This window comes from Scomber scombrus, chromosome 7 (assembly GCF_963691925.1).
Source record: "Scomber scombrus chromosome 7, fScoSco1.1, whole genome shotgun sequence".
Lineage (NCBI taxonomy): Eukaryota > Metazoa > Chordata > Actinopteri > Scombriformes > Scombridae > Scomber > Scomber scombrus.
Window position 1 is genome coordinate 14,350,082 of NC_084976.1, and position 26,593 is coordinate 14,376,674.

At 41.2% G+C, this 26,593-nt stretch overlaps 2 protein-coding genes across 2 annotated transcripts in view; both read right to left on the reverse strand.

The window, feature by feature from the left end:
* The window catches only part of ptprub (protein tyrosine phosphatase receptor type Ub), a 164,114-nt gene extending 147,110 nt beyond the window's left edge, over positions 1-17,004 (reverse strand). The window contains exon 1 of the mRNA XM_062423421.1: positions 16,908-17,004. Within this exon, the coding sequence (XP_062279405.1) occupies positions 16,908-16,977 (70 nt within the window). The 5' untranslated portion in view covers positions 16,978-17,004. The remainder of the gene's footprint in view (positions 1-16,907) is intronic.
* Positions 17,005-20,306: 3,302 nt separating this feature from the next.
* On the reverse strand, positions 20,307-25,026 carry LOC133984030 (glucocorticoid modulatory element-binding protein 1-like). Its single transcript, XM_062423245.1, has 10 exons — positions 24,902-25,026; positions 24,508-24,566; positions 23,991-24,112; positions 23,725-23,828; positions 22,999-23,183; positions 22,667-22,816; positions 21,295-21,432; positions 20,930-21,037; positions 20,502-20,845; positions 20,307-20,465 (listed from the first exon to the last, which is right to left on the reverse strand). The coding sequence occupies exons 1-10, from the start codon at positions 25,024-25,026 to the stop codon at positions 20,307-20,309; spliced, it is 1,494 nt and encodes a 497-aa protein (XP_062279229.1).
* Between the last annotated feature and the right edge of the window lie 1,567 nt (positions 25,027-26,593).

A 26,593-nucleotide genomic window follows, 5' to 3' on the forward strand; every position in this document is an offset into this window, starting at 1 on the left:
AAACAGGCAGCACTTACAACACTGATTTCATTTGAACCGTCCCCAAATCTTAACCATCAAGTTGAGTCACATCGAGTGTGTCTGTAAAGCCCTTGAACAAACAGGTTTATCACAAGGCGGGGACAGAAGAAGAACACTGATTAAAACAATAAAACTGGTCTCTGATTATTCAGTGCAGTCACGACACATCTTTACAATTGATAATTAATTCAGGCAGGAATTTAAAAGCAAATGAATAGTTTTGAGGAAAAAGTAATAATTGTTTTCAGCTTTTCATTACCTGGAATTTAATCAACTTAAACAACTAGGGTAATGAATGTATATGGAAGCTTCATCATGATGCATTTTGAGAGTTTTCCATGCTTATCCTCTAGACAATATTTGCATTTGTGTTCAGAGCTGATACTGTTTGTAGACACAGTTCTGTTTAACAAAACATTAATTATGTAAACTCAACAAAAGCAAAGCTGGTTCCCCTGGCCTCTATTTTCCTTTTCTCATTCTTTTTCTCTATATCTATCCCCCCATCCCGCAAATCACACACAACGCACACGCTCAGACACAAACAAAGCGCAGTGAGGCAGAACACATCTGGCTACACAGCCCGTCAATCTCACGCTGCTGTGTGGCCTTGCTGCGGGACAGCACCAGTTCTGCCCTGTCTTGCTGCTGGTGTTGATTTGAGGCTTCGTACAGGGCAGCATGAGATCTCACAGAGCAAGTGCTGCAAATATACAAGGAGAGGGTGAGATGGAGGAAAACAGAAGGAAGGAGGAGAAGGAGAGACAGTAGGAGATGTAAAAAGGGTGAGAGATGGAAAGAAAGGGGCGAGGGAGGAAAGGGAGATTTTCAGCTCCAGCAGCACTAAACACATGCATATGAAAAGTGTTGGTTGTGGCTATTGCTGTGAGACTTGTGTGAAGCGTGGCACTGTTTTGCTTACAAAAATGAAACATTTTCAACTCCTGCTGCTCGGAGCTGTGGGCGCTAAACACATGCAACGTTTTGAAAAAAATGTTTTTAAAAAATGTAGGCAACCGTGTAAATAGAGGCTTCCTGTGAATATGCTGCCTCTGGGCGTGTGGGGGGGGGGGGGGGGGGGGGGGGTGGAGGGGGATGGTGTCAAACGAATAGATCAGGTCTATTGAGATGTGAATGGAGCAGTGCATTAAAAGAGAGCATGACAATCGGAGCCAGAGCTTGACGTGTCATAATAGCATTACCACCTCTCCTAACCCCCTGTGCTCATTCCTCCTCAAGGTAAGAATGACTTTTGCTGAGCATGCTGCAGCGAGAGGAGAGTTAAAAGAAGCTGTGAGACCAAGTGCAGAAACGTACAGTACAGCTGGGAAACCTCTGGCAGATACTAAAGGATGTCTTCATACTAATCCAGCTCCTTCAGGCACAAACCGAACCCACCGCTCCGCTTGAGCACGAACGATGAGTGCTACACCACGACTGGGATCTTTCTTACTACAACGTTTGTGTAAAAGACAAAGAGGCAGAGGAAAAGCTTGTATTTGCTGGTGTGTGTTATGACGTGCCTCCACATTGTCATTCTGTAAAAGCTATAGTGGCAAAGTCGCTGCATATTTAAGTTTGTATTACGAAAATTCTCATATCATCAGCAGGATCATTTTAATACTCTAGCTGCAACAGTTTTTAAAGAGCAATTATACACCTACACTACAGATCACAGTTATGAATGACTATGTGACTTGTTTATTACTTTTAATAGTAATTTTACTGTAATACTAATGTGTTTTAGTGACAATTAGCTTAGGCTATACAAGTTGTACATAGTGTTAGTCAATGCTATTCTTGTCCCTATTAAATTAAATATCAAATAAAATAAATCATAGTCAGTTTATATTTTAATAAATTAATTATTTTTTCTATAAAATGGTCTAAAACAGTGAAAATACCAACCACTTGTTTGTTTGTTTGTTTGTTTGTTTGTTTCAAAACCAAAAGATATTTTATTCTCTGTGATATAAACAGGAAAATCTGACAATTTTCACATTTGAGTAGACCTGCTTTTTTTTAGCACTTTTGCTTAATACGACTACTTAAATAACCTAAACTGTCAATTGAAAAATGAAGATACTTTATGAAACTGACTAAAATATCATGTGAATCTAGTGGTGCCAAAAAGCAGTCCTGCTCGTGGGTGACAAACTTGCTCAAAATGGAGCAATACAACCAGAGATAAGAAAGAGGTACTGCAGCCTCCTCAGTAGAAGCAGTATAGCAAATCTATATTGGCTGACAAATCTCTCTTCTCGTAGTATATATCATCATATTGCCCAACCCTAATGTCCCATATCTCCGCCAGAGATGCAGCTCATAGTCCAGTCGCATTACAAGCCAAAAGGCCATTTGTCCAATCTTCTGTAGAAACCCTCTCTGTATCCCTGCCCTGCTCCTAATATGACCCTATTTGTAGACAGTAGAAAAAAGCCAATCCGGATCACATGACACTTCCTAGCTCGGATACAGTGGCAGAGCAGTTATTTTTCATGATCTGGATGATTTTATCAAAGGCCATGGAGAGAGGGCAGTGTTTCTCCACACTAGCCCTGTAAAGGTGGCATGGAAAAACAGGACCTGCAACAGGAAGCTCTCCACCCTGCCTTCTGCTAGAGGCCAAAACACTGAGTACAGAGGCTGCTGAGATAATCCCACAGTGTTATGAGCTTTCATTCTGATATAACCACTAATGATGTACCTGCTTTGTCTGGGTTTACTGGTGCCTTGGTGGCTCCACCTTAAACCTGCACCACACACAGTGTCATGGTGATGGTAATTACTGGAGGAATTCAGAAAGCTGTAATTTTCCTAAAATTATATTCTGCGCTCGTAAACCTAGATGTGTCCATGTGCTCATTTACCCTGCAGCACCAGAATCTGTCACTGCACTCTTTTCCGGGCAATGACAGATGAAAGTAAAATTAGCACCCAAACATCTAGAAAATTGGACACTCTTCGGGCAATCATTTCCATGACAACTTCATTTTCATGAGCATCGTGTTTTGTTTCTCTTAAAGCCAGAGGTTGCAGTCAGCTCGGTTTTCCTCATTTCCTGAAAACATTTTATCAAAGCGGCAGCTCGGCAGAATCTTAGTGAATCTGGCCTGTCAGCTTGAGACTGACAATAAGAGGGCAGCTGTCGGCAGGATATGTGAGATGGAGCGTTTTCTATCCCTCGTTCCCTCCTCTCATCTCCATGTGTCTGCATCTCTCTGGCTTCACCTGGCCCATCATACTTCTTCACCTTGACCAGGATCCTGTGCATGACTGGGGAGCTGACAAGCCTGAGCATATATGTCTGTGTGTGTGTGTGTGTGTGTGTGTGTGTGTGTGTGTGTGTGTGTGTGTGTGTGTGTGTGTGTGTGTGTGTGTGTGTGTGTGTGTATGTGTGTGTGTGTGTGTGTGTGTGTGTGTGTGTGTTTTCTGAAGCATTTGTAGGTCAGAAAAAATAGCCTCACTGGGAGTCTGACAGAGGGCCTAGGCATACTTTTTATTCAGCTGGTACCTAAGTCTCACTTGTGAATGGTATATTATAGCAACCTGTGTGAAAAATGCTGAATTCAGAGAATCTACAAACACAGAAGGAAAAAATATTCTTTCTCAACAAATGTCTGCATACACAAAGCCATAACAATGTATTACAGCAGGGACTATTCATGAAAGTGGCCTTCACAAACAACTCCCTTAAGAGATTTAAAGTGTTTAATCTGAAGCACGCAGCATCATGTGAAAGGTTTAGACAGTTCTAATCTAACAAGCCTGAAGAAAGAGAAATCCACTTTTTTCTTTTAAATAAAATCTTAAGAGAATGAAAGGACAAGGTTGCAAAAAAAAACTGAACTGCTTCCTGTGAATGATTCAACCCGCACTTGTATGTTGCTAATTTTATTGCCCAAGGTGCGCCTCAAGGGCCAAGCAGAGCACTAACATATCTGTAAACCCACGCCTATCCCATCACCTAATGTAGAGAGTGAAATCAAGAGGCGCTGCGGATCAATTCGGGTTAAAAGAGGTTAATGTTGTTTGCCCTCTGAGTAATGAAAAGGCAAGTGTGTGACTATGCATGACTGCAAATGTTTGTGCATATTATGTTTTAACAGATATGTTGACAGATACTGTAGATAGTCTAAGTAGGAAAACTGATGATCTTTATGGTAATGTTGCAAGAATTTTAAACAAAAAGGACAGGGTGTGTGCGTGCGTGCGTGCGGGCGTGCGTGCGTGCGTGCATGCGTGCGTACATGTGCAGGCATGTATAAAGGAGAGGAAGAGTGTGTCTTCCATCAGCCAAATCACAGTAAGGAGTTTCTAGACTGGTACCTGCTCATTACCTGAAGATGAGTCACTTTGCAAATTACAGAGCAGCCAAATGTCCCAGGTGTACCAAATGACCCTCCCCCTCTCTCTCCATTTATTACACATGCCCACCCACATTTGCGCGCGCACACACACACACACACACACACACACACTACTACAACCCCTCCAACCCCCCACCCAAAAAAAGAAAAAACATGGATAGTTCCAGGTGTGACATTTGTACTCTGCACCACTGTCGCCATCAAGACTTGGTTAGTATAATCGAGTTAATCTGTACAGCCGCAACTGGCTAATGAAGTTACCCTCTCCCATTGCCCCAGGCTGGGAAATTATGTCTCTGTCAGGGGCCTTTTAACCTCTGCATGTGCGCATGTTTCCCCCACTGCCTGCAGAAACACACACCTTCACACACCAGCTTAATGAGTGCCTGGGGAGGCAGGCAGACACACACACTCAAAGACAGGTCTGCTTTGAGCTCGTGCTGCTCTGCCAGCCTCAAAATTCTGAGCCTTTCCCAGAAACACTGAGCATACTGTAGATTCCCAAGAAGCCCCAAGGCTGAGAGGACAAGGACAAAGACGGAGAGGAAAACACAGCCTGGTGAAACACGCACAGGGAATGATGGAGCAATGAAGAAATCAAGAACAGAGAAGAACCTTGAAAAAGGGAAAGATGTGAAAAGATATGTATTTCAGAAAGCTCAATACAATCTCCTTAAACCTCATATCCAGTTCTGGACAAGAATCAAAGGGCCTGCTCAAAATAGGTAATTTATATGGCTATTCATGAACATTTTTAAATGGCTTTATTTAAATTTAATATACAAATTTAAAAAATAAAAAAAGAGGAAAATCTTAAGTTGTCCAATAGGATTGAGACCTAAACAATAATGGAATTTTCAAATCAAGCAATATAAGCCGTACTTAACTTTATGATCAAGGCATCTCTGAATAAACATAAGTACAACGTATTATATAAGAAGCAACAACTGCTGCAAGAAAGCAGATGTTGTTGATGTTTGTCTTTCGGTAGTTCAGACTCAACACCTTTTACAGCTGCTTCACAATAAAAACCCTCCAGGAAAACAAACAGGTGGTGGTTGATTACTGTGAAGCAACTGCAGAACTCGTTGCAAATGGTTTACAATTAGGCTAAATCTGACTTTGGACAGGTGTTCAGGTTTTTAGTCTTGTTCTTGTTATCATATCAAGTATTGCTTTAGTGTCATGTTTAGCCAGAACAGATTTCAATACCACTTCTTTTAATAAGACACTTTTTATATTGTAAGCAACAGTTTTATTTGTGGTAATTAATCAATGACTGCTGCTTTATTTATCAGTTAATTAGTTAACCATTAATAAGACAAAGTATTGGGTCACCAGGTTGTGAAAACAAATCTCTTTAGCTGGCCTTTATCCTTATCTAGCGGGATCTTTGCTAGGTCTTTTTAGTTTTTTAATTAAGCAGGTACATTTTTCAAACTACTAAACAAACAACTAACTAAACAACCTTTAACATTTAAAAAATTGTGTTATAAAAGACTGCCAAATATTTAATTGAAGATAATGGGGATTTTTCACAATCTGGCAACCCAGATGTTTGAGTATTAATGGTTTGTACTGGATCTAGAAAGCATTAGTTAACAATTTATTACCACTAATAAGCTATTAGCTAAAGTTCATGAGCTCATTACTATAAGAAAGTAGTATTAGAGCTTCTAAACTTCACAGCAGTTGAGAAAGAGTACACAATACTCTAGCCACCAAAGAAAACCAAACCACATTTTCCTCTCAATAAATCCTCCTCTCAACCTCACCTTCCACCCAATTTATCCCATTATTAATTCCTACCGGAACATATCAACCACAGGGGCACTGCAGACACAGACATTTATTGCAACTAAAGAAACTAAACTAAATCTTTCTTCCCCATCTCTGAGGAGAAAGACAGACAGAACTATCTTAAATCCTTCAGCCGGAGCTTGTGGCGCCACCGGGACTCACTGGACTGGGATAAATCCTCAGTTCCATGGCCTCAGCATTGAATGAGCGTGTTCCCCCAGGATCACATGTGATCATAATGTGATGTAACCAAGCCAACAGACAACCAGTGAAGCAAGGAAGCCTCCTCTGAGAGGTAAAACCTAGTTAATTCATCTGCCATAATGATGGTCTGAGCCACCACTGCACCTCTCCAAGCCACAGATGAGTCCCAATCAAAAGTCGTAGACAGATAAGGGCTCACAGAATCAGAGGCTGGCTCCTTATTGTGGCTCAGAAAGAGGAATTAAGAAGTCAAGTTGTCTGGGAGGAGTTTTCCCCTTTTTGCTTTTCCAGGAGTGAATAAAGCCAAGTTAGCCAGACAAACACATTCCTGTCTGTTTCTTGTTCTGGCAGCGCTACTTCAGACGTGACTGAGTTAGCCCTCCATGCTGTGCAGTCCCTCTGATGGGATTAGCTCTTAAAGACTGTGGAAAACAATTCCCTGTTCCCTCTCAATAAGGTCAAAACAAAGCATTGGTGTGTCATGTCAGGCACTGATAAGTCTGCCAACTATCCACCTGTAGGAATGTTTCCTAATATATCAGGAGTTTATACAAAGGATAGATGCACAGGTTTGTTGCGAATAAGAGTAATGCAGCAAATTATGTGGGCCATTTAATGTAACCTTTATGTGTTTGGAAGAACCTCGTTCCTACAACGTTAATATTCCTACTGGCCTGGTTCCATAACCTGTCTGAAGGGCAACAAATGGCTTCACTTATGGAAGTGGTGCAGAGGCTGTGAGCATCAGGTTACCTCTGCATGTGGATCACAATAAAAGGGACTGAACTAACAGGAAACTCTTTGTTTCACATGCTAAACACAGGTTATCCATTTCAGCAACCATGTTTCCTAAAGTATAAGAGCGCCAGGACCCAGAGGATATCAGGCTTTTCGTTCTGCCTTACAGCTCGTTCACTCAGTTAATGAGAACATTAATTACATTCCTCTGAAAATATCTCAAAAACAGCAAGAGTGTGTGTGCGCACTCACAAGAGAGATGAACAATCATGCATGTTTCGTTTCAAAGGTGCTGGTGTAAGGCAAATACTTCTGAACAGTGCTAAAATACCTCAGGGAGGTGTACAGCTAAATATTACCATTTTCTAATTAGGTTGAGACAAATTATAAAAGTTTGAATTTGTGAGGAAAGGAGATAAAGCAGGAAGGTGGAGTGCTGCACACTGTGGGTAAACAAAGCTATCTGCAGTAAAGCCTATTAGCAGAGAGCGAGGGATCTCAGCATCAACAGGGTTCCATTGTCAGTTGTCTTATTGTCACATGACACCACAGCTAAGCAGAGTAATACCCATATTAACCACCATTCTCCTAATGCCTTTTCTCCTGTCCCCTGTGATCAGCCTACTTCCAGCCATAATCCCAGTCTAAGCTGATTCTTAATTACCCAGGCTGTCCGAGCAGACAAAGGCCAGGACCGACCTGCTCTGAGGTCTTTGACACAATGTGTACTCCAACTACTCTCTAAACACAGACTGGCTGCAAAGCCTGTTTCTATGGCAAATCTCAGCTGATCTTTGGAGTGCAATGTATTTATCATCAGAAGAATATGTCCCAAGCACGGTATGATAATTTGTTCATTTGCATTTTCACACAGTGTAAGAATAAAGCAAACAAAAACCCAATAATCCACATGGCTGTGATTTCTGGAAGTTCAAAATGGCCAAAGGAGTTCAGCAAATATTTACATATAATCAGGTGGGAACAATCACCAATCTGCCCCTTGCACAAATACCAAACACACACCGAGCTCTCACCAGTGTGAATACAGGCTCCCACACAAACACCTACATATGTACAAAAACACATGCACATGCACACACACACACACACACACAGTAAGGGTAAGCAACAATTATCTGTATTTGAATTAAGCTCTTTGTTAGCAGCACCCTGTGGGCTCCTTGGGCATTCTTGCATATTTCTGGCTTTGTGCTGATACAAAACATGCAACGGTGCTCTGCTTTTGGCTACAGAAGGATCAGGCCATTTGAACATGGCATCAAAGTTTCCTTCCACATTAGCCTTTCCAGGCCATTCCCGAAAAAAGATTGCCATTCACATCAAAATGCCAAAAACAACAGAGAAGCCTTCACATCTCGTCTTTTACACAGGCCTCTTGATCCAGAAGTTGTACAGTAGATCACATCACAATCATGGCGTCCGCATTTGTGAAACGTTCTGTTTTTCCCAGTCCACATGTCAAAGTGGGACTACCGTTTGAAAAACCATCGTTTCCACAAAGGTCCAGTTGCACTGCCAGTTTGGGGTGAATAGCGGGGCGAAAACAGATGCATTTTCAAATGTACCCACGTTAGTGTGACACCTTTGTGTGACACCTTTATTTCACTTTAAAAAGGAAACTTGAAAGGCTCCGAGTCATTTCAGTGCCCACCTCAATCCACCCATAAGCCACTCATCTCTGGGCAATCACCACCACCATTCCTATTCTGGCCTCACCGAGCAGGCCGTATCATGCGGACAGCGCAGGAACAAACATAGGTCTCTCACACTGTCTTGACAAGCTGTCTCTCAAGAACGCCAGGCAGCTGAGCAATCACCAGCCCAGAAGGACCCAGGAGGACTATAGGGGGGGGGGGGGCTGTAGGGGGCCAGAGTGCCCTGACAGAAGGTTTGTCAAGACTACACTACCTAATTTTCCTCAGGTGAAAGGCAGATCACCTCCCTGGGTCACCAACAGACCTAAACACCAATTCATGTACTGGCATTGTGATGAATTGTATCGCACCGGTTTCTGAGCAACACAATAACAGCGCAGCAGTCTGAGGAGAAAGGGCAAATATTTTCTTGCTCAGGAGCTCTCTCTTCATTAGTTTCCCAGCAGAAGTGACTCACACACTGTCTAAATACACTGGACAGGAAATGCAGTTTCTTCCCTTTGCCGAAAGGCAATTATACCACCTTCAAAAGAATGAATAATAGACCCTGTTTTCAAGGAATCGCCTGTTAATGAGTGACTTGAATCATGCATGCTGCATACTCTGACATGAGGGAAATAGGTAAAGAGGGGCAAACCCTGAACTGCTTGCCCCTGAAATGTCTGACAACAATACAAAGTGTAACAGCTAAGGGAGAAAGGGATGTAGTTTTATGAAAAGGTACTCGCAATCCCCTGAGCAACTGCTGAAATAGAGGCATGTCATAGGGAGGAAGATTGTGATGGGAGGTCATGTAGGATCGAAAGGAGAGCTTCAACAGGAAGAAGACAATAAGCTGACTGTGACAGGCTGTGCTTTTATTCTGTCTCACTTCAACACCTGAATCAGAACAAAGCGTCCAACAGCCGGACAAGTTCCCAAACTCTCTTTAAACAACATCACTCGGCCAAACCTTGTCAGAAGCCAGTGTGCTAGCACATCGTAGCATGCTCTCTTAGACGACTGCATTTACATTCAAACATGATACAGTACAATGCCCCTGCAGTCCAGAGGAGAATAAGGATTGCATGTATTCTGCAATATTAACAAAAATTACAAAACTGCCAGACTACTGTGTAATTTTCCCTGCATAGAACTGTGATGAAACTGCATGTAACACTCACATCGCTGTTGTAAAAATCCAGCTTGGGTGATGTTTTCACTTCAACTGAAGATTTCATGGACATCATCAAACATCACAAACTCCTTGGAAACCCTCATATCATCTATAATAATATAGTTATCAACCCAAAGAGAAGGTCTTTCCACATCACATCATTATTCTTCTTATTATTAATGACACTCTTTAAATCAAGCACCTCATACGTGTTATATCAACAGGTTTGAAATAATTTCACTGACTGATTAACCACCAGCTGGCACCTGTGCTACTACAGCTGCCATGACCTACCCATAACCAACCAGCAACAGCAGCTGTCACAGCTTACTGTCACCACTGCACCATGAGGCTGTGCTGCAGGGAAAGAGACAAAATGCCTTCAATTCAATAGCAAAAGAGGGACAAGTGATGCAAGGTAAAAGGTGTATGACTGAACAGATATGGTTATTTTTTAAAGAGCTCAGTTTTAAAGCAGCACACTAGACAATATCCATGCTCTGTTACACTTTAATGCTCTTCAATTTCCACTGTCCTAATAAAGTTTATGGGAAAGAGTGTCAGTCTAATAAGTGTGAGATACATCAGGGTGATGAAGTGTTTGGGTTCATGGTTTGGTCTCTGTAAGGATATTTATTCGCCCAAAGGGACTGGTCAAACCAGAAATACCACTCCTCTTAGAGAGAAGGCATTGTGGCACAGAGACAAAAAAATATCCTGCATCCATTACACCGGCAGGGGGAAAAATGTTCTGAAGAGGGTGTTTTGACTTTTAGAGGAGTGTCAGCGGTTCATATTACACTGGGGGTGTCACATGCAGACAACTACAGGCAGCTCAACAACAGTTCAGATCGTGACACTGCAATCCTGGCCTAATTCTGAACTCTGACTCCAGCTTTCGTTTAACACTACACCACAACAGACGGCCTGAAGAATGTGGCTGTACATTTGTTGACACAGGGAAAGGTAAAGAACTGAAACACGGCCCGTGGGCTAAATATAAACCGCTCAGGAGGCTTGCTTTCCTCTGGGTAGGGATAAGGAGCAGCCAGTGCTCGCAGCATCAGTCTTGCAGACCCACTTTTTGCAGTCTGTAGCTCGCTACCTCAGGGAGGAAAACACAAGCACTGAAACGGCTGCAACTCTCAACGCTGCTTATTTCTTTGTTGGATAATTACACATCTGTGTGTGCGCTCAAGCTACGCAGTCTCTCTCTCTTCGTATCCAGGATATAAACACTGGCCCATCTGTGTTTAATGATAAATTTCCATGTCTGTTACTCAAGTAGAGCATATGCTTTTAAGTGATAATGAGTACAATAGTTGTGTGATTTTAGATCAGTACATCAACATGATATTTTGTAGCTTATTTGTAATATATATATACAGCCTTCTTATGGTAATGAGACACTCTGGCTCACTCTTTCATGTTTGAGAGGATTTCTACTTGTTCCTGTCCTTTGCTCTGCACAATACTTCTAAAATTCTGCTTCTACAAACCCAGCTACTTGTATTACGTCATGAAAGTCCTCGCTGACTGGCCGGCTGGCTATTTCACACTCCTACATCAAACTTGCAGGCCACAGGCAGAATGCCACTTTGATCAAATTTAAGTAAAATGGACTTGCCCGAGTTTGAAAGATCAATACCACATTAATAACACCTGGCTGAGAGAGCTGGGAAGCCAGCACTCTGTTGCTGTGGAGTAGAAAGGAAGAGACAGGCCAAGGCAGGCCACTGACTTTAAATCTCTCAGTCTTGGCATCTCTTCCAGGTTGCTGGAAGGTGTCACAATAACCCTGAAGAGTACATAGAGGCGACAGCTCCAGCCTCTGCTAGCATCAATGTCAGGGCTGAGTCACTTTTCAGCATTGTAAGACTTCAGCGGCTGATTTGGTGCACTTACAGGCAAGGACACTAATGAACAAGGACGCTGATTAACATGCATACACACAAAAATGTAAAAGCACCACACACACATTCATACAGTGTATCAATTTCCATCACCAGTACACTAAAACATTCATTGCAGATGACACAGAGTGAAAGTGGTCTGTGCATTGCATGCAAAAGAAATAGAACATGCTAAAATTAAATTGAAGAGCATGGCCAGTATAAAATGCAATGACCATGAGTGGAAAAGTAAAAAATAATTTGTCAAGTTTTCTGTCAAACATGGAATGGAAGAACAAAACTGTGAGTACTTAGTCAAGGTGTTTGAATAAATGAGGAATACAAGGAATATATATCATCTTGTTCACCTCAATGCTAATAAAAAGGTGTACTGGTGAGCTAATTTCCTATGTTTCTCATTCGCTAATGTTTCATGGTCATTTAACTCTTTTCTAAAGATTGAAATCAGATTTTTGGTTTCCCACTTGTTGTTACTGTAGACTTGCCTTGATTCCTGACCCCTTAATAATACACGTACAATAAAAGAGACCTTGACAGGATAATACGCATCATGTATAATTATCTCTTATCTGCTCAGTTTCCCTCCGAGTGGTTCATTTCAGAGCTCTTTGTTGGTCTGCAGAATTGGTCACCAATACTTGATATAATAGAGTGCGGGTGCACAGAGAAGTGCTGGATTTAATGGCAGAGGAGTATTGTAAAAGCTTCTGGGCATGGGCATGTTCTCAAATGCAACAACCTGCTCTCTCTCCCTCTGCCTCAGAAACAGGACTCCCAACCTGTATTTGACCTTTCTGATGTGCAAACAATCCTCCTCTTGAATAGGCCACAACTCACTCCTTAAACAAAACAAAAAAATCATAGTTGGGACCTTTGTGCAGAGAATTTAGAAACAGATAAGTAACATGTGATCTTTAAAAACAAGACCAGCAAAATGCCCAGCACAATTATTTAAGGAAAACAGTCTCTGCAAACTCAGCACAGCAAGAACCGAGGGGAGTTCCATCGCAACAAAATGAGAAATGAGACCAGCTCCAGACAGAGGAGGCCCCTGATTGGACACGGCAAGGAGGAGTACCGACCATGGCACTTGGCATGCAGCAGAATTCCTTGAACACATACAATACATGGATATATTTCATCTTCTAGACTTGTGAGATGAGTGTGGGCTGGCTCCCCTCCACAAAAGCTCCACATTACAATAGATCAGAGACAGAAACAAGAAGAGACAGGCTGCAGACCAGAGGACTCCTCACATAAGCACCCTGTTTAATCACACACACATTAGTGCTGAGGGCAGAGCGTCCGGCGCAGACGAAAACAAAACATCCTGACAATCTATCTGAATAAATCCCTTTGTCATTCTCGGCTTTTCTCTCTCCTGTTTTCTTTCCGCCCAGATCCCCACCCTTCTTACTGCAAAGTTTTCCATCTGCTCTCTGAATTACCGCCTGTGATCCCACAAAGATGGAAATCAACCAGCCTTTTCAGGAGAGGAGACAGTCTGATTTAGGCCCAATCCCCACCGCCCCTCGCCCTCTAACCACAGATGGTGGCCTGGCTCCTGCAGGGAACACTTCCACTTTGTGAATCTCTGTGGTCCAAAGCAACATTTTCTACATAGTTTTCCATATTTTTCCCACCTGGCTACAATAATTCATAAATGCATTTATGAACTCTTTTTTTGTTCCACTCAGTGAGGTGTTCTATCATAGTGAACATCTAATGCAGTCTCAAGAACCAAAATGTAACAGCTACAAATAGCTGCAGAGAGATGAAAAATGCAATGATCATGACCCTTTGCAATAATAATAAAAAAATTCAAATTGGTACAGCAACTACATTTAAATTGGTCAAAGACAGTTCTTTAGAGGAAATACAACTGTAGTCATGAAGAAAAAAGATTTGTCATGTTTTAAGTATCCTGTATCTCTCTGGTCTCCCATGTGATCTGCTTGCTGCTTGTATTAGTGTCACCTGTTAATATCTGCTCTATCCTATAATATATGTTTCTGTCCATATATGTTGGTGGTCCTGCAGTATTTTTTTTCCCCAGTTCTGCTGCTGGTTTCGATGCAGAGTAAACTTTAAGCCCTGAAGTATTATTCATTCCATGCCATGCTTTAACTAGACAGTCTGGGCTCCAGAGTCCTTTTCATCTCGATCCAAGTGTTATCTTATTCACTGAAATAAGCAAAAAGGATATATTCTGCCTTAACTTCAGATCAAACTGGGAAATGAGACATGAGACATGGGATAATTGCACCACTCAGTTGACAACATTCGCTGCTAATGAAGGAAACAGATGGTAAATGAGCATCCATTTTATTTCCACAAAAGAGGAGGGGGAAGTGTCAGACTGGGCTTTGCACCATGAAAAATAAAAAATAAGAATTTTGAAAACACACCCGGAAACTGGACTTTCATGTTGATAACCTCTTTGTGTCTGAGCAAATATGTGAATATGATTTTTTTCTCTCCTCTTATCATCCACACTGCAGTCAGTCCAGTGCAGCAGAGAGCCTCCATATTTCATAGCCTCTAATAATTTCACTTCCCCTGAACTGACAGCCAGGACCGACCGCAGCAGGAGGAAGAGTTATGGAAAATATGGATTTGATCGGGTAGAAAAAGGCAAGAAATCCCCAACGGAGTGCAGAGCTTTAACTGTTATAAAGCATTCAAGGTTAAGGTGTGGTCCTCACACAATCAGAGCCATAAACGAAGAGTGTTAATCAAAGGAGACACTTTGAGGATTGTGGGAGTCAAGGCTGCGTTTATGCTCCTCCTATAGGATGAAGCATGAAGGGAGTCAGGCCGGGTGATCAGTCATGTAGAGGAGAAGCCACGGAAATTGGCAGTGTTGGAAATTGGCAGTGTTGACTATTAGCACCTAATGGGAAGGTAAAAGCGCAGATGGCAAGGCTCGCAACACTCCAGTTAACCAACTAAAAAAACGACGCTGTGTAAATTTTTGTTGACAGACACTCTCACACAGCCCTAGTGAAGCGTCACTGTTCCATTCAGCTCTTTTAATTACCTGTGTGTGATTTAATCCTTCATATGTCTCAGCCCATTCCTCTTAATGATCTGCTCCATTCAGCTTGTGACAATACACATTCTGCTTGCATGATTTTGTTGTTTTATTTGGTTGTTGTTGTTGTTACTTCTTTCACTCATGTTACTAGGTTTTTCTATTTCTTATCATAGCATGGGCAGCGAGTTATACAAATATTGGCCACATTTAAATTTGACAAATATATAATTAGGCTGTTTGAAGTACTGCGTTAAAGCAGTCTGCTGTGTAAATATCAACATTATTTCAACATAACAAATGCTCTACACGGGTAAGATTTTGTGTATATATGTGTGTGTGTGTGTGTGTGTGTGTGTGTGTGTGTGTGTGTGTGTGTGTGTGTGTGTGTGTGTGTGTGTGTGTGTGTGTGTGTGCGTGTACACAAGTTTCTATTTTTGAGAGAAACAATTTCAGTTGAAAACCAGTGCTGTGAGGACATTTTGGCCTGTTCTGACACCTTCAAAGGGCAATTAGAGGTTTAAGACTTGGTTTTAAGGTTAAGGGTAGAATAGGGTTGAGGTTCAGTTTAGGGTATGAGTTGGGCTTAGGCATTTAGTTTTGATGGTTAAGGTTAGGGTCTAAGAAGGGCCTAGTTAATGCATTATGTCAATGAGTGTCCTCACAAGGACATAAAGATACATGTGTGGTGTGTGTGTGTGTGTGTGTGTGTGTGTGTGTGTGTGTGTGTGTGTGTGTGTGTGTGTGTGTGTGTGTGTGTGTGTGTGTGTCACAAAGACAAGTACAGGCCCAAGTCATGTCAGCATTTTGACAAAAAAATAACTAAAGTGTATCTCTATAATTCAACGACATAATTGCCGATTAGAGTTCAATGTTAAAAGTAGATTTTTGAAATCGTGAATGTGAATGAACATGTGAAGGCCTGAGTCAATTTCACATAAAATATATTTCTTTCACCACTCTTTGAGTCTGTCTTTCCATCCCTCAGCCTCTCTCTGATAAGTGGCTGAGTTTCAGTTTTCATGTATCTTTCTGGAACACTACTGCAAAAATAATGGAGGGGAGAAAAAGACAGCGTGTATCGCTGGGTTAACAATTTGAGAAATTGCATAGATGTGATCCTTTTTTTAAAATCTGAAACACACATTCTCATCATTTTACAATCCGGCTCACAAAACAGAAAAGGAGATTTTTTTTTTTTTTAAATGAAATCCTTCTCCACAAACCAATTAACACGAAATATGTCATTTTCCTCATCTTTGGTGATTCACACATCCCCACTGTTAAAATCTCCTTCCTGTAATATTATTATGAGGACACGATTTTAAGCACACAACGTCTCAAATCTAATCAGAATGTAAACTTTTAAGCAGTCTCATAGCCAATAACATGCAGCTCAACGCCAGTATGGAGCAGCTCCAGGTTTTAGTCTCTGGATGTCATCACAGATTGGTTCAGGCTGTTGGGATTTGGGAGATCCGTGCGCACACACATTGATTCAATTGTTTTGGGAAATGTCTTTGGAGTGTCGACTATGTTCCGTTTGAATGAACTGATTTCTAACTTTGGCTCACAGATGTCAAACACCTTTTAATCTACCTGGCGCCTTTAAATATGCGTGAGCAATAACAAATACCAGAAGCAGTTTAACGCAGTAGATTGTATTGTTTGGGGAAATAGGAGCTTTTTCCACAGAACACCCAGACACAGTCCATATCCAAATAATGCACATTATTTAGCAGAGACACTGGCACTGAGAAAAGTTAATTCTTCCTTTTACAAATGTAATATGTTATTTTATTTTCTGCCTAAAACACTAATATATTGTCCCGTTAGTAAATCATGGGAAGCAGCAGGAAGATAAACGTGTTTGGGAACAGGGGCACAAAGTTGATATCCTCACAAGACTCGCTCCGCTTTTGCTTTCAGTGGAGTTTCATCCAAATGCAAAATGTAAAAACTTTCCAAAGAGGTCGAGATTAATATGAGCCTTACCTGTTGGCCCCTCGATGCCATCGGCGTAGATTTGAACAGTCAAAATCAACAGAAAGGCGCAGGTGTTCATCGTGAAGCGCTTTTAGTCCACTTTAAACGCACAGAAGGAATCATTTCATTCAGTCCGTGAGGTCCTGGCGCGCAAGTTGTAGAACCGAGCCCATCTAGTCCTCCAGTTCTCACTGAGTGGAGTTTCAGAGACACCGAGGGAACCAGGGCAGAGCTAGTTCTGCAAACTGACGTCAGGGTAAACAGTTCAGGGGAGAGATTTCTTTCTCAAACCCACTTTCCTTCCCAGCCTCCCATGACTCCATAGACGCAAAGTATGAGCCGGGCGCCTCCAAGCGGCATAATCCAGCAACGACAACGTGGTATTCAAACGTCGGCCAAGCAAAACCCCAGACTTTGTGCTCTTTTGTGTGTGTGTGTGTGTGTGTGTGTGTGTGTGTGTGTGTGTGTGTGTGTGTGTGTGTGTGTGTGTGTGTGTGTGTGTGTGTGTGTGTGTGTGTGTGTGTGTGTGTGTGTGTGTGTGTGTGTGTGGACAGGTGGACACAAAGACAAGGTCCTGATATATTTATCTTCCTTTTCATCCATGTGGCTTCATTTTAATGAGGAATTCCTTAAATGTCACTCCTAACCCAGCGCTGCACCCAGCAGAACAGGTAGAGGATTATCAGTCTGACAACAGCTCCAGGTTTAGAAAATACTCATTATTAAGGCAAGCTCCATGCCCTACTGTAGTACTGCATATAGGCTGTGTTTGTATGACACCTGTAATTACCCACTTCTGCATGAACAATGATATATCCATTCTCGTGTTGAACTCATTTAAAATATGTTTTTTGAGGCTCAATTAATCCAGCCATGTACAGCATATACTAAAAAAAATAATGGTTTTGTCATATTAGCTGGTTAGTTTAGTCATATATTCACACATATTCACACAGGACAGACAGATAAGCACGCCTTCACGCCTCCTCATGAAAGGTGGAAATTATATTTCTCTATGAATGTGATAGTCTGTCGTGTTGTGTGCCTTGAATTTGCATTCGAGGAGGTTACCAATTTTGTTTCTCTGCCCACAGCTGGCCATGCTTGTTTGAGAATACTCAACAGAAATCACTCTCAGATTTTATGCAAAGTGCAAAGTTAAATGTAAACATGTAGCACAGGTGTAAAAGCTGCACAGAAAGGACATGGACAAATGTTGCCAGTGTCTCTGGCAGTTATATAACATGTAAAAGTGTTATATTTTCTTATGAAAGTTGCATGCTGTAAGTACTTGATTACAGCATTTAATGGCTTTTGAGATTCACTTTTTTTTTTTAAATGACAACATTTACACAAATGCTGATTTTGCATACACCTCTCTGCATGAACCAAGCTGGTGTTAAAACATGGCTGGGTTGGCACATTTTTCTAGGGCCCCAGGAAGCCCAATTGGATCAAGATTCCATTATGTCGGCTATTCATCATTCATTTTGTTGTTGTGTGTGGACATTAAAGCTGTGGATTCAATTAAAGAGTGCCAACAGACACATCTAGGGCCTCCAACATGAGGGCACATCTCAATCTCTAATGTCGTTAGCCCCGAATGACAGATGAAAGACGGATTGCTCAGCAAATTACTTAATTTAACCAAGAGACTGCAACATATGTCAGGCTAACACCTGTAATTACACCTGCTTGATGCATGGCAGCCATTTTGCAACCTGGTATTCCAGGCACAGGGTAGCAATCTGTTTAAACTAAGGAGTATTTTGGTCTGACCCCTTTCAAATGCATGATAGTTCAATTTGCAGTAAACTTAATAGGATGTAGTAAAATACTGTGTCAACGGGGATACTGACAGCTGCACTGTGATGAAAGTCATTTTATGGAGCATTTTTATCAGCTGCCACTCATAACCCCTCACAAACAACTACATCTGCCCATGAAATGTTGAGCGTGAATTTATAATAACATATTACTGTTCTGAGCGAGGGTGACAAAGGCTGGCTATCAAGCCATCACTGTCTGTCACACAGCGTTGGCATGCAGCGTGGTGCTTAAAGGGTAAATTAACAGTGGATTACACAGGGCAGGAAATTGTGGCTGCACTGCTATCTGTGGGTTGAAACTTTAAAGCATGGTGCATTTACACACTCACTAAGGCAATTTCACTCGCAATAGGCAATTTTCCATCAGCTGCCTTAAAAAAAAGTAAAGCAGCAGTTTTGTTCCACAGTGATTAAATGTTGCACTATCCTTTAAATCAATTAGATTTAAAGGATAGTGGGTGAAGTAGGTACTCATAAAACATCAGAGAAAGAAACAGTTCAGACTGCACCAGTTAGCTTTCATGTTAGCTGAGCCTGACTGTAAGAAAGATGACAAAAGAAATGACACATCATTAAGTGTCTGAGTGACACTTGCCATAAATGAAAAATAACCAAGTATAAATTGAGTTGTGCAACCTTAGCTTAAACACTGCTGATGTGAAAACGTCAAACATAAAGGATTTTATTTAAAATGTGCTCATTATAGTACAGGGTCATTCTGGACCTTTAGTGCACTTCCTATTGCACTTTGACATGTGTAACATATGTTCCAGCTTTATAAATTTTGTGTAGTAAAGGGAAAGGAGAAAACTAAATGTACAAGTTTATGTATTTGTAGCACATTAATAAACCATACCCTGTTTAAACCAACAACACATTTCATCAGTCACATTAATTACTAAATATATGGTTTTCATTGTCAAAAATTAAGAATCATCTACTCCGTAGGCAGTGAGTGTCTGGTGCATAGATCTCTAAAAATATAAGCCTGAGTGAAATATATATAAATCCAAACGTTATAAAATTCAACATAAAATTGTAACTCACAAAAAAGTATTTTCTATTACAAATATCATTACAAACTTAATTATTAAAGTATAAGGGACATTTTGCTACAAACACCAGAAAAAATTACCAACTCCTTGTACACAAGGGAAAACGCTGTCACTGAAGACCATTAATAGAATCAAAAACTATATTTACAGACATCTGAAAGGTGTATTAAAACTGAAATTTAGAAATACAGTACATACTTGGACTACTGTGACATGCACATGGTTTTGCAGTACATGACACAGTTTTTGCGGTGGACAAGCAAGAATTGAGTGTTTTGAGTTTATTAGAATCTTACAAAAGTGTGTCCTAAATGATCACCGAGAATATGTCATTTGCAACCTCGACAAAAGAAAACATTTCTGCCTGTAACAGCACTGTGAATAACCACAGTATATAAAATGAAAGTACAATTTGACAAAGGAATAATGTTTTTTAATTGTTTCCCCTCTTTGAGTCTTATTTTATGCTTCAGGCACAACCCCTTACTTAGTCCTACAGCATCCCCTTTAGGATCATCTCTCTCTTACTTAATTTTATATTTCTTTGATGCCTTTTTTCCTAAAACCAACTTTTTAGTATCATGCAAGCTCTCTCTCTCCTCTACTACCTCACTTCTAAGGTGAGGGCCTTCTTGAACTATAATGGTCCTCTGTCCATGCTCTTTGTGGATCCCTGAGGTTTCCTCTCGCTTCACCAAATCTTTTCCCAGCTTGTGAACCTTCTTCCGGTTGCCTGTCTCACACAGCTCATGCTCCATCTCCAGAGTGGCACTTTGATCGTCCCTTTCTGTCCTGCCAGCTGCAGCATGGTGACGCTGGCCACTGGAGGCAGAGATGTGGGGGAATTGCTGAGAGTTTATGGTGAGCTGAGTGTAAGATGCTGCAGATAAACCCAGAACAGAGAGAGGCTGGATCATGGGACTGCTGATGACTGGTGACAGCAAGTTCTGGGTTTGGCTGCTTGATGGGTTGTGACGTTGTGGTCGAAGGTGTTTCAGGTGTTTGTGGGAGGTATTTTTAACACTACCCTGCTTCCTACGTTCCTCAAAGATCTCATCCAACTCTAAGGAGAAACAGGATAGTAGTTAAAACAATCCAATGTGATAGAACTGTTTGTAGTGTATGTTTCCTTTATCAGCTTTCTCACCATCACGGAATTTGTTCTCTTCATTCTGGCTGCGCCTCTGGTCCAGAGCTTGCTTCACTGAGTCTAAAAGCCCAAACATCTCACAAAGGGAATTAAGTATGACGGCATCTGACAAAACAAAACAATCAAAAGTCACCTATAATACAAGGCTTGATTGATTAATAGTATTATTCTATCAATTTGTCCAGATCAAATTGTGCAGGATTAGAAATCAATGTTCATGAATTTCCTTCTCAAACCAAATTTGGCTTGTCTGACTTTTATTGAAAATCATTTTAAAATGTGATTTGTTTTTTGTTTGTTTGTTAACTTGACTGACATTTGACTAATCTAATAAAATCAACTCTTTTTTACAGGGGTCTCACCTGTCTCCTGCAGGTTGGCCTTCTTGCTGCGAACCTCCACTCCTTTAAGAGTGGCTAATAATTCAGTCTGGAGACTGGACAGGACGTCTCTCATCAGCCCAGAGTCCGACACACCCTTCCACAGGCTCAGTATTCCATCTAGACACAGTCAATTGGGTGGGACATTATTATGATATGTGGAGACCTCTGTGTATGTTTGTTTGTCTTTTCATTGTATGAGGTTGGGATTTTAAAATGACAGTGATAGTGAAAGAAGAGAAACTAGTATAGGTAAGATCATGGAGGAGATTTGTGTATGTGTTTGAGAGTATGCTTTCTCATGAGCGCCGGGGAGTTGGACAGTAAAAGAGATTGAACACAATGAGTAGACAAGCGAAATAAATAAGAAATGCAGGATAGTCGCAGGGAAGGGAAGCAGGGAAATGTCTGGGAATTAGATTTGAAGACAGTCAAAGGACTGACAGAATGATAAAGTGAAGAGGGAAACATGAGAGGGAGAGGAGAGGGTGTCAGGGTTGGAGAAACAATTGTACAAGGATATAAGGAGATAGAGGAAATGGGACAGGTACAGCACTTTGAAAGAAGATGTTAAATGGGTGATAGAGGTAAAGAAGAAAGCGTAGGAAAATGGGTTAGAAAATAGGTCGTCTAAGATTGGAGGGAAACTGAAAAATGACTTGCATGTATGCGAACGATAAAATGTCAGAGGTGTTTGATATCTTATCTTGCAAGAAATGTGTCCACTCTCACATTTACTTAAATGTCTGTCGAGATAAATGCAATATGCCTGGTGTAAATATCACAAATCCTGTGTGCAGCTATCTGAAACCAAATTTTATTCCCCCATGTCTGGAACATTTAATGGGAAGAGGCACATTTCTGGAGATAGAAGAGCACAGTTGTAGGCCACATACGTTTACTGAGAGTTGTTTTTATTTGTTTTTAGCTCTAAAGCAGTTTGTGCAGTGAGGCACTGCAATTTGCCACTCACAAAAATTATCAGTGGAGGCTATTTTAGCAACTATGGTCCCGCTGGAACAATGCCTAATCAGGTCACCTTTAAAAGCCCTTAAATCAAAGTTTAGGTCCCGGCAAGAAATAGCCACACTTAGAAATGTCAGATGTGTCAGATGGTAATATAAAGGGACATGACTCTGCCTGCCACTGGTCAGCAACTTTTTAAGGCCAGTCTGCAGGAATGGCAGAACATCCTGCAACTGCAGATTCAGAGGTTCATTGGCTCAGTGAATCAGAGGTGTCAAACAGCAGCGGCTGCAAGAGGGGTGATGCAAACCACTGAAGGACTGAGGGACAACTGATGGAAATAATAATTGTCGTTACAGCTTTCCTTTACATCCTTTTTTATGTTTACCAGGTATGTCAGCCCTTTTTCTCTTTGCAGCATGTCCATTGGCTGTTGTGGGGTTTACAGGCCTGGCTAGACCAGGGCTCCACTCTGCCGTTGTACAAAACTTATCCTCCGAGGGCTCCTTTTCCTCTGCTGCATCATGTACAACCTCTCCTGAAATAAAAAAAAAACATACACAGTAAATAAAGCACATAAACATCATAGGCTGATTGAAGATTTAATCATATCCTGGAGACTTTTTTGTCTGCATCATCTCAAATGGTACAACAGAGCACAGAAACTTGAGCATATGTGAGACAGAAAGCAGCTAAATGTAAATGCCAGCTAAAATCCACCTGTCAGGGGAGGCACCTGTCCTCCAAGAGGGTCAAGAGCCAGGCAGGATGGGCTCGGCTGTACTGACGTCCCTGGAGGAAGCCGTGTGCTGTTGATCAGCACATCAAATTTAGTGCTGCGGCAGGTGTTGCTGCACACGGTATCATGCTGGTAGAAATCTATTTGGCCGGAGTCCATCATTTTTCTGCATAGGGAGAAGCAGGTTAAAAGAATCCTACCAGAATATCCAAGAAGATATTTGTTACAATGCTACTGAAAGTTGTTCAAGTATGGATTGAATTTGTTGAACAAATGCAATAGCTTCCCAGAGGTTTGCTTGACACAAAGGCCTTGAGAGGAGTAAAGATGAAAAGATATTGCCTACTGAGTTGGTGTATTGACTCACAGTTACATGTGCAAACACGATAAAGGAGTGAGAAGTATCACTCAGCAGCTTGATGGCATGTTATTTGATCTTGCTGCCATAATAATGCTGCTTACCGACTACTTAAGGAATGTACTGGCAACACAGCACAGACAGACAGACACAAACTCAAGGCAAGTGCAAATTATATAAGTGAAATGTGCTGCTTATGGCATTAGATTGAGCAGTTTTAAGTCTGACTCTTTAACCCATAATGCAACAGAATGAAGTGAAGGAAGGTCGTTCACAGTAAAAAAGTTAGTATGCAGTGGTTTTACCATCAGCTATGACAAAGGTGCTTGTTTTAGTTTCATCAGCCTACCTGAGCATAACCCCTCCCAGTCTGATGGCCCTTTTCCAGTCCTTCAGGGTGGCTTTCCCTGCCAGGTGAACAAACTGCTTCGGACTGATGAGCTGGTCATTGAACTGTAAACAAAAGAACAGAATGTGTTCATAAAAGCTCTTGTAAATACATAAAGAGAAGGTGGCAGAGAAAATGTGAAAATGAGCATGTATGTAATTCTACAATATAAATAATTGAATAACTCACTACCGTTTGATCACACTAAATATATGTCATGGACTTACTTTGACACATCTAACGTTAATTCCGGGGCACACAAACTTCTTGAACAGTAACACAGCTCTGCTTTCTCCACAGGTGATGGGGTAGCCATACTCGATCGCCTCTCCTTCTGCTTGACTTTCATCTAAAGATTACAGCCCGAAAACATAGATCACAGTCATGCCGACAGACACAGACATGCCACAGTGTGCACAGTATGCAAACAATAAGTTCAATAAATTAAATCAGGAAAGTGTGTTTGCATTGTGCACAGCTTTCACAAAAATACCCCCCTGGGTGCTGATGAAAGCAGGAATCATGCAGCGACAAAATCATCATCAGTCAATCACTGCATCCCAGGGGGCTCATATGAATATTCTTCAGTAATTGGTGTTTGTTAAATAGAGTCTCTTGAAGTATAATGTGAGAGAATGATCATTGAAGCACATGATTGCTGTAATAAATAAGTTGTTGATTTGACTTTTTTTGTGTAAGACGTTGAATGTAAGCACTGAAGGGAAATGTCTCAGTGTTACTTACCATGGTGAGTCTCTATGGCCAAGACTGTAGTGCCGGTGTCAACAATGTCATCATTTACCCTGCAGAGGGCAACAGATTCTCACATATAACTGAAAAATACTTGCGTTAATAAATGTTGTATTTCTAACTAATGTTTGCTTCTCTCTGTCCCTCCATAGCCTAATGCTGTATTTTTCCTTAAGCTAGTCTTAAATTGAATTTAAAATGGATGTAGAATGATTTCATAAGATTTGTCTAATATGAGTGAAAAACAGTGAGAAAAAATGTTATTGTCATGCTGAAAACCTGATTATACATGTATCCTGTTGTATCATTTTCAATACACATTTGTTCTGCCTCACTGTCTCACAGGAAACGCAAAGCATTTATGTCCCAATCATAACCTCCATATTACCCATGCAAGATGGGCTGCAGGTGCAGGATGACTTGAGTCTTATGGTTGTTGCCACTGGACTCCCCCTCCTCTTCCTTCACCATCATGAGATCCCCCGAAGACACAGTGACCTCAGCATCCGCCATCACCCCTCCACACTGAGCTGCACGCACAGAGGGCCAGCCACGCATGTTAGCATTCAGATCACACACACACATGCAGTGATGCTATTTAATGCACACATAAGTCAATGAAAGCCTCCCCCAGCAGTATCTTGTGTCATGCAACTGTCAAAGACATTAATCCATACTGGGCTTTTGAAAAATAAAGGCATAATCCTCACATGAGCAGGCCTTGTTTCCTATATCACTTTAGAGAATTCACAGTATTATATAGATAATGGGACGAAAGCTTACACTTTTAATTAAAACTTATGGTGTTGGGCCTTAATTTGAAAGTTGGTGCAGTAATAGACTAGCTGTATTGGTTTCAACAGGTGAAAGAAATGTTTTTCATTTATTTAGACTGAAATGATTAAAAATCTAATCATATTACCACTATGTTGCCTAAATGCAACCCTTCTGCAATTAGGTTACTTTGTTTTTGTTTGTTTTTTTAACCACAAATATGATACCATTAAAAACCTGTTCTGGCATGGCTGTATCATGCCACAAAGCATATTCCAGTTGATATAATTTGCTAAAGAATGTTAATTCTTCTTAATTCGAGAAGGTTAAAGATACATAATTAAGTATAAGGTAATAGCCTTTCCTCAATGCACTAGCAATGCATGTTGATGTTAAAGAATGCATACAGCATAAGCTCAGTGGGTCAAATGTTAATAAACTGTCCACCGTCTGTCATAACGAATTACAAAACGGAGAAACGTAAAATGTCATGTAAAGATTTAGGATATGGTATAATAATGATAATAGCATACGGACTGCACTAATCAAAATATGATTCTTTCCACAACTCTTTCTTTCAGTCCCACACAAGCAGCAGCTGAAGCGTCAAATACACTGAGCGATGATATCAACGGCACAGAAAGAAATTAACATACAATTACAAACTGTCAATGTTCCGGGTTTGAGAAACAAAATAATCAACCTTTCCATACAATGAGAAGATTGATACAAATTGATATCCACACTATCAGTAGCCTTTGTTCGATCATAACTCCGACACGGACAGTTGCGTGTCTCCTCACGCTCCCTCACTGCTCAGCCTGACGTCTGTCGGAGCAGCGGCACGCACACCCCGCAACAACGGGCCGACGCACAAACCCCCCCCCCCACCTGGTCTAAACCCAAACTAAAAAAAAACTCACTTTAAAATCAACATTGTCATAGTTTTTACTCACCGTTTTGCTACAGGGGACAATTCATTCCCCGCCTGTCAGAGGTAGAGGAGTATGCGCTGTGCTGCTCCTGTACTTCCTGCAGTGAAGGCAGCATTTGCCTGAGAAGCATCTGTCCCGCTGTCACGAGAAGCGGTTAGTTCGCACGCAATGTGCAAATCGCTCAAACTGCTCTTCTGAAGCGAGTGCACGGCGGCTGAGCCACTGCAGTACATGGTGCTGGCAGATTTCAAGATTCACAAACATGTTTTTTCACCTCAGAGAAGACAGTGATTACACGGCTCGATTGTAGTAGGCTGTAGGCTCAACACACACTTTGTTTGTGTTTTCATTTATTTCTTACATGATCCGTT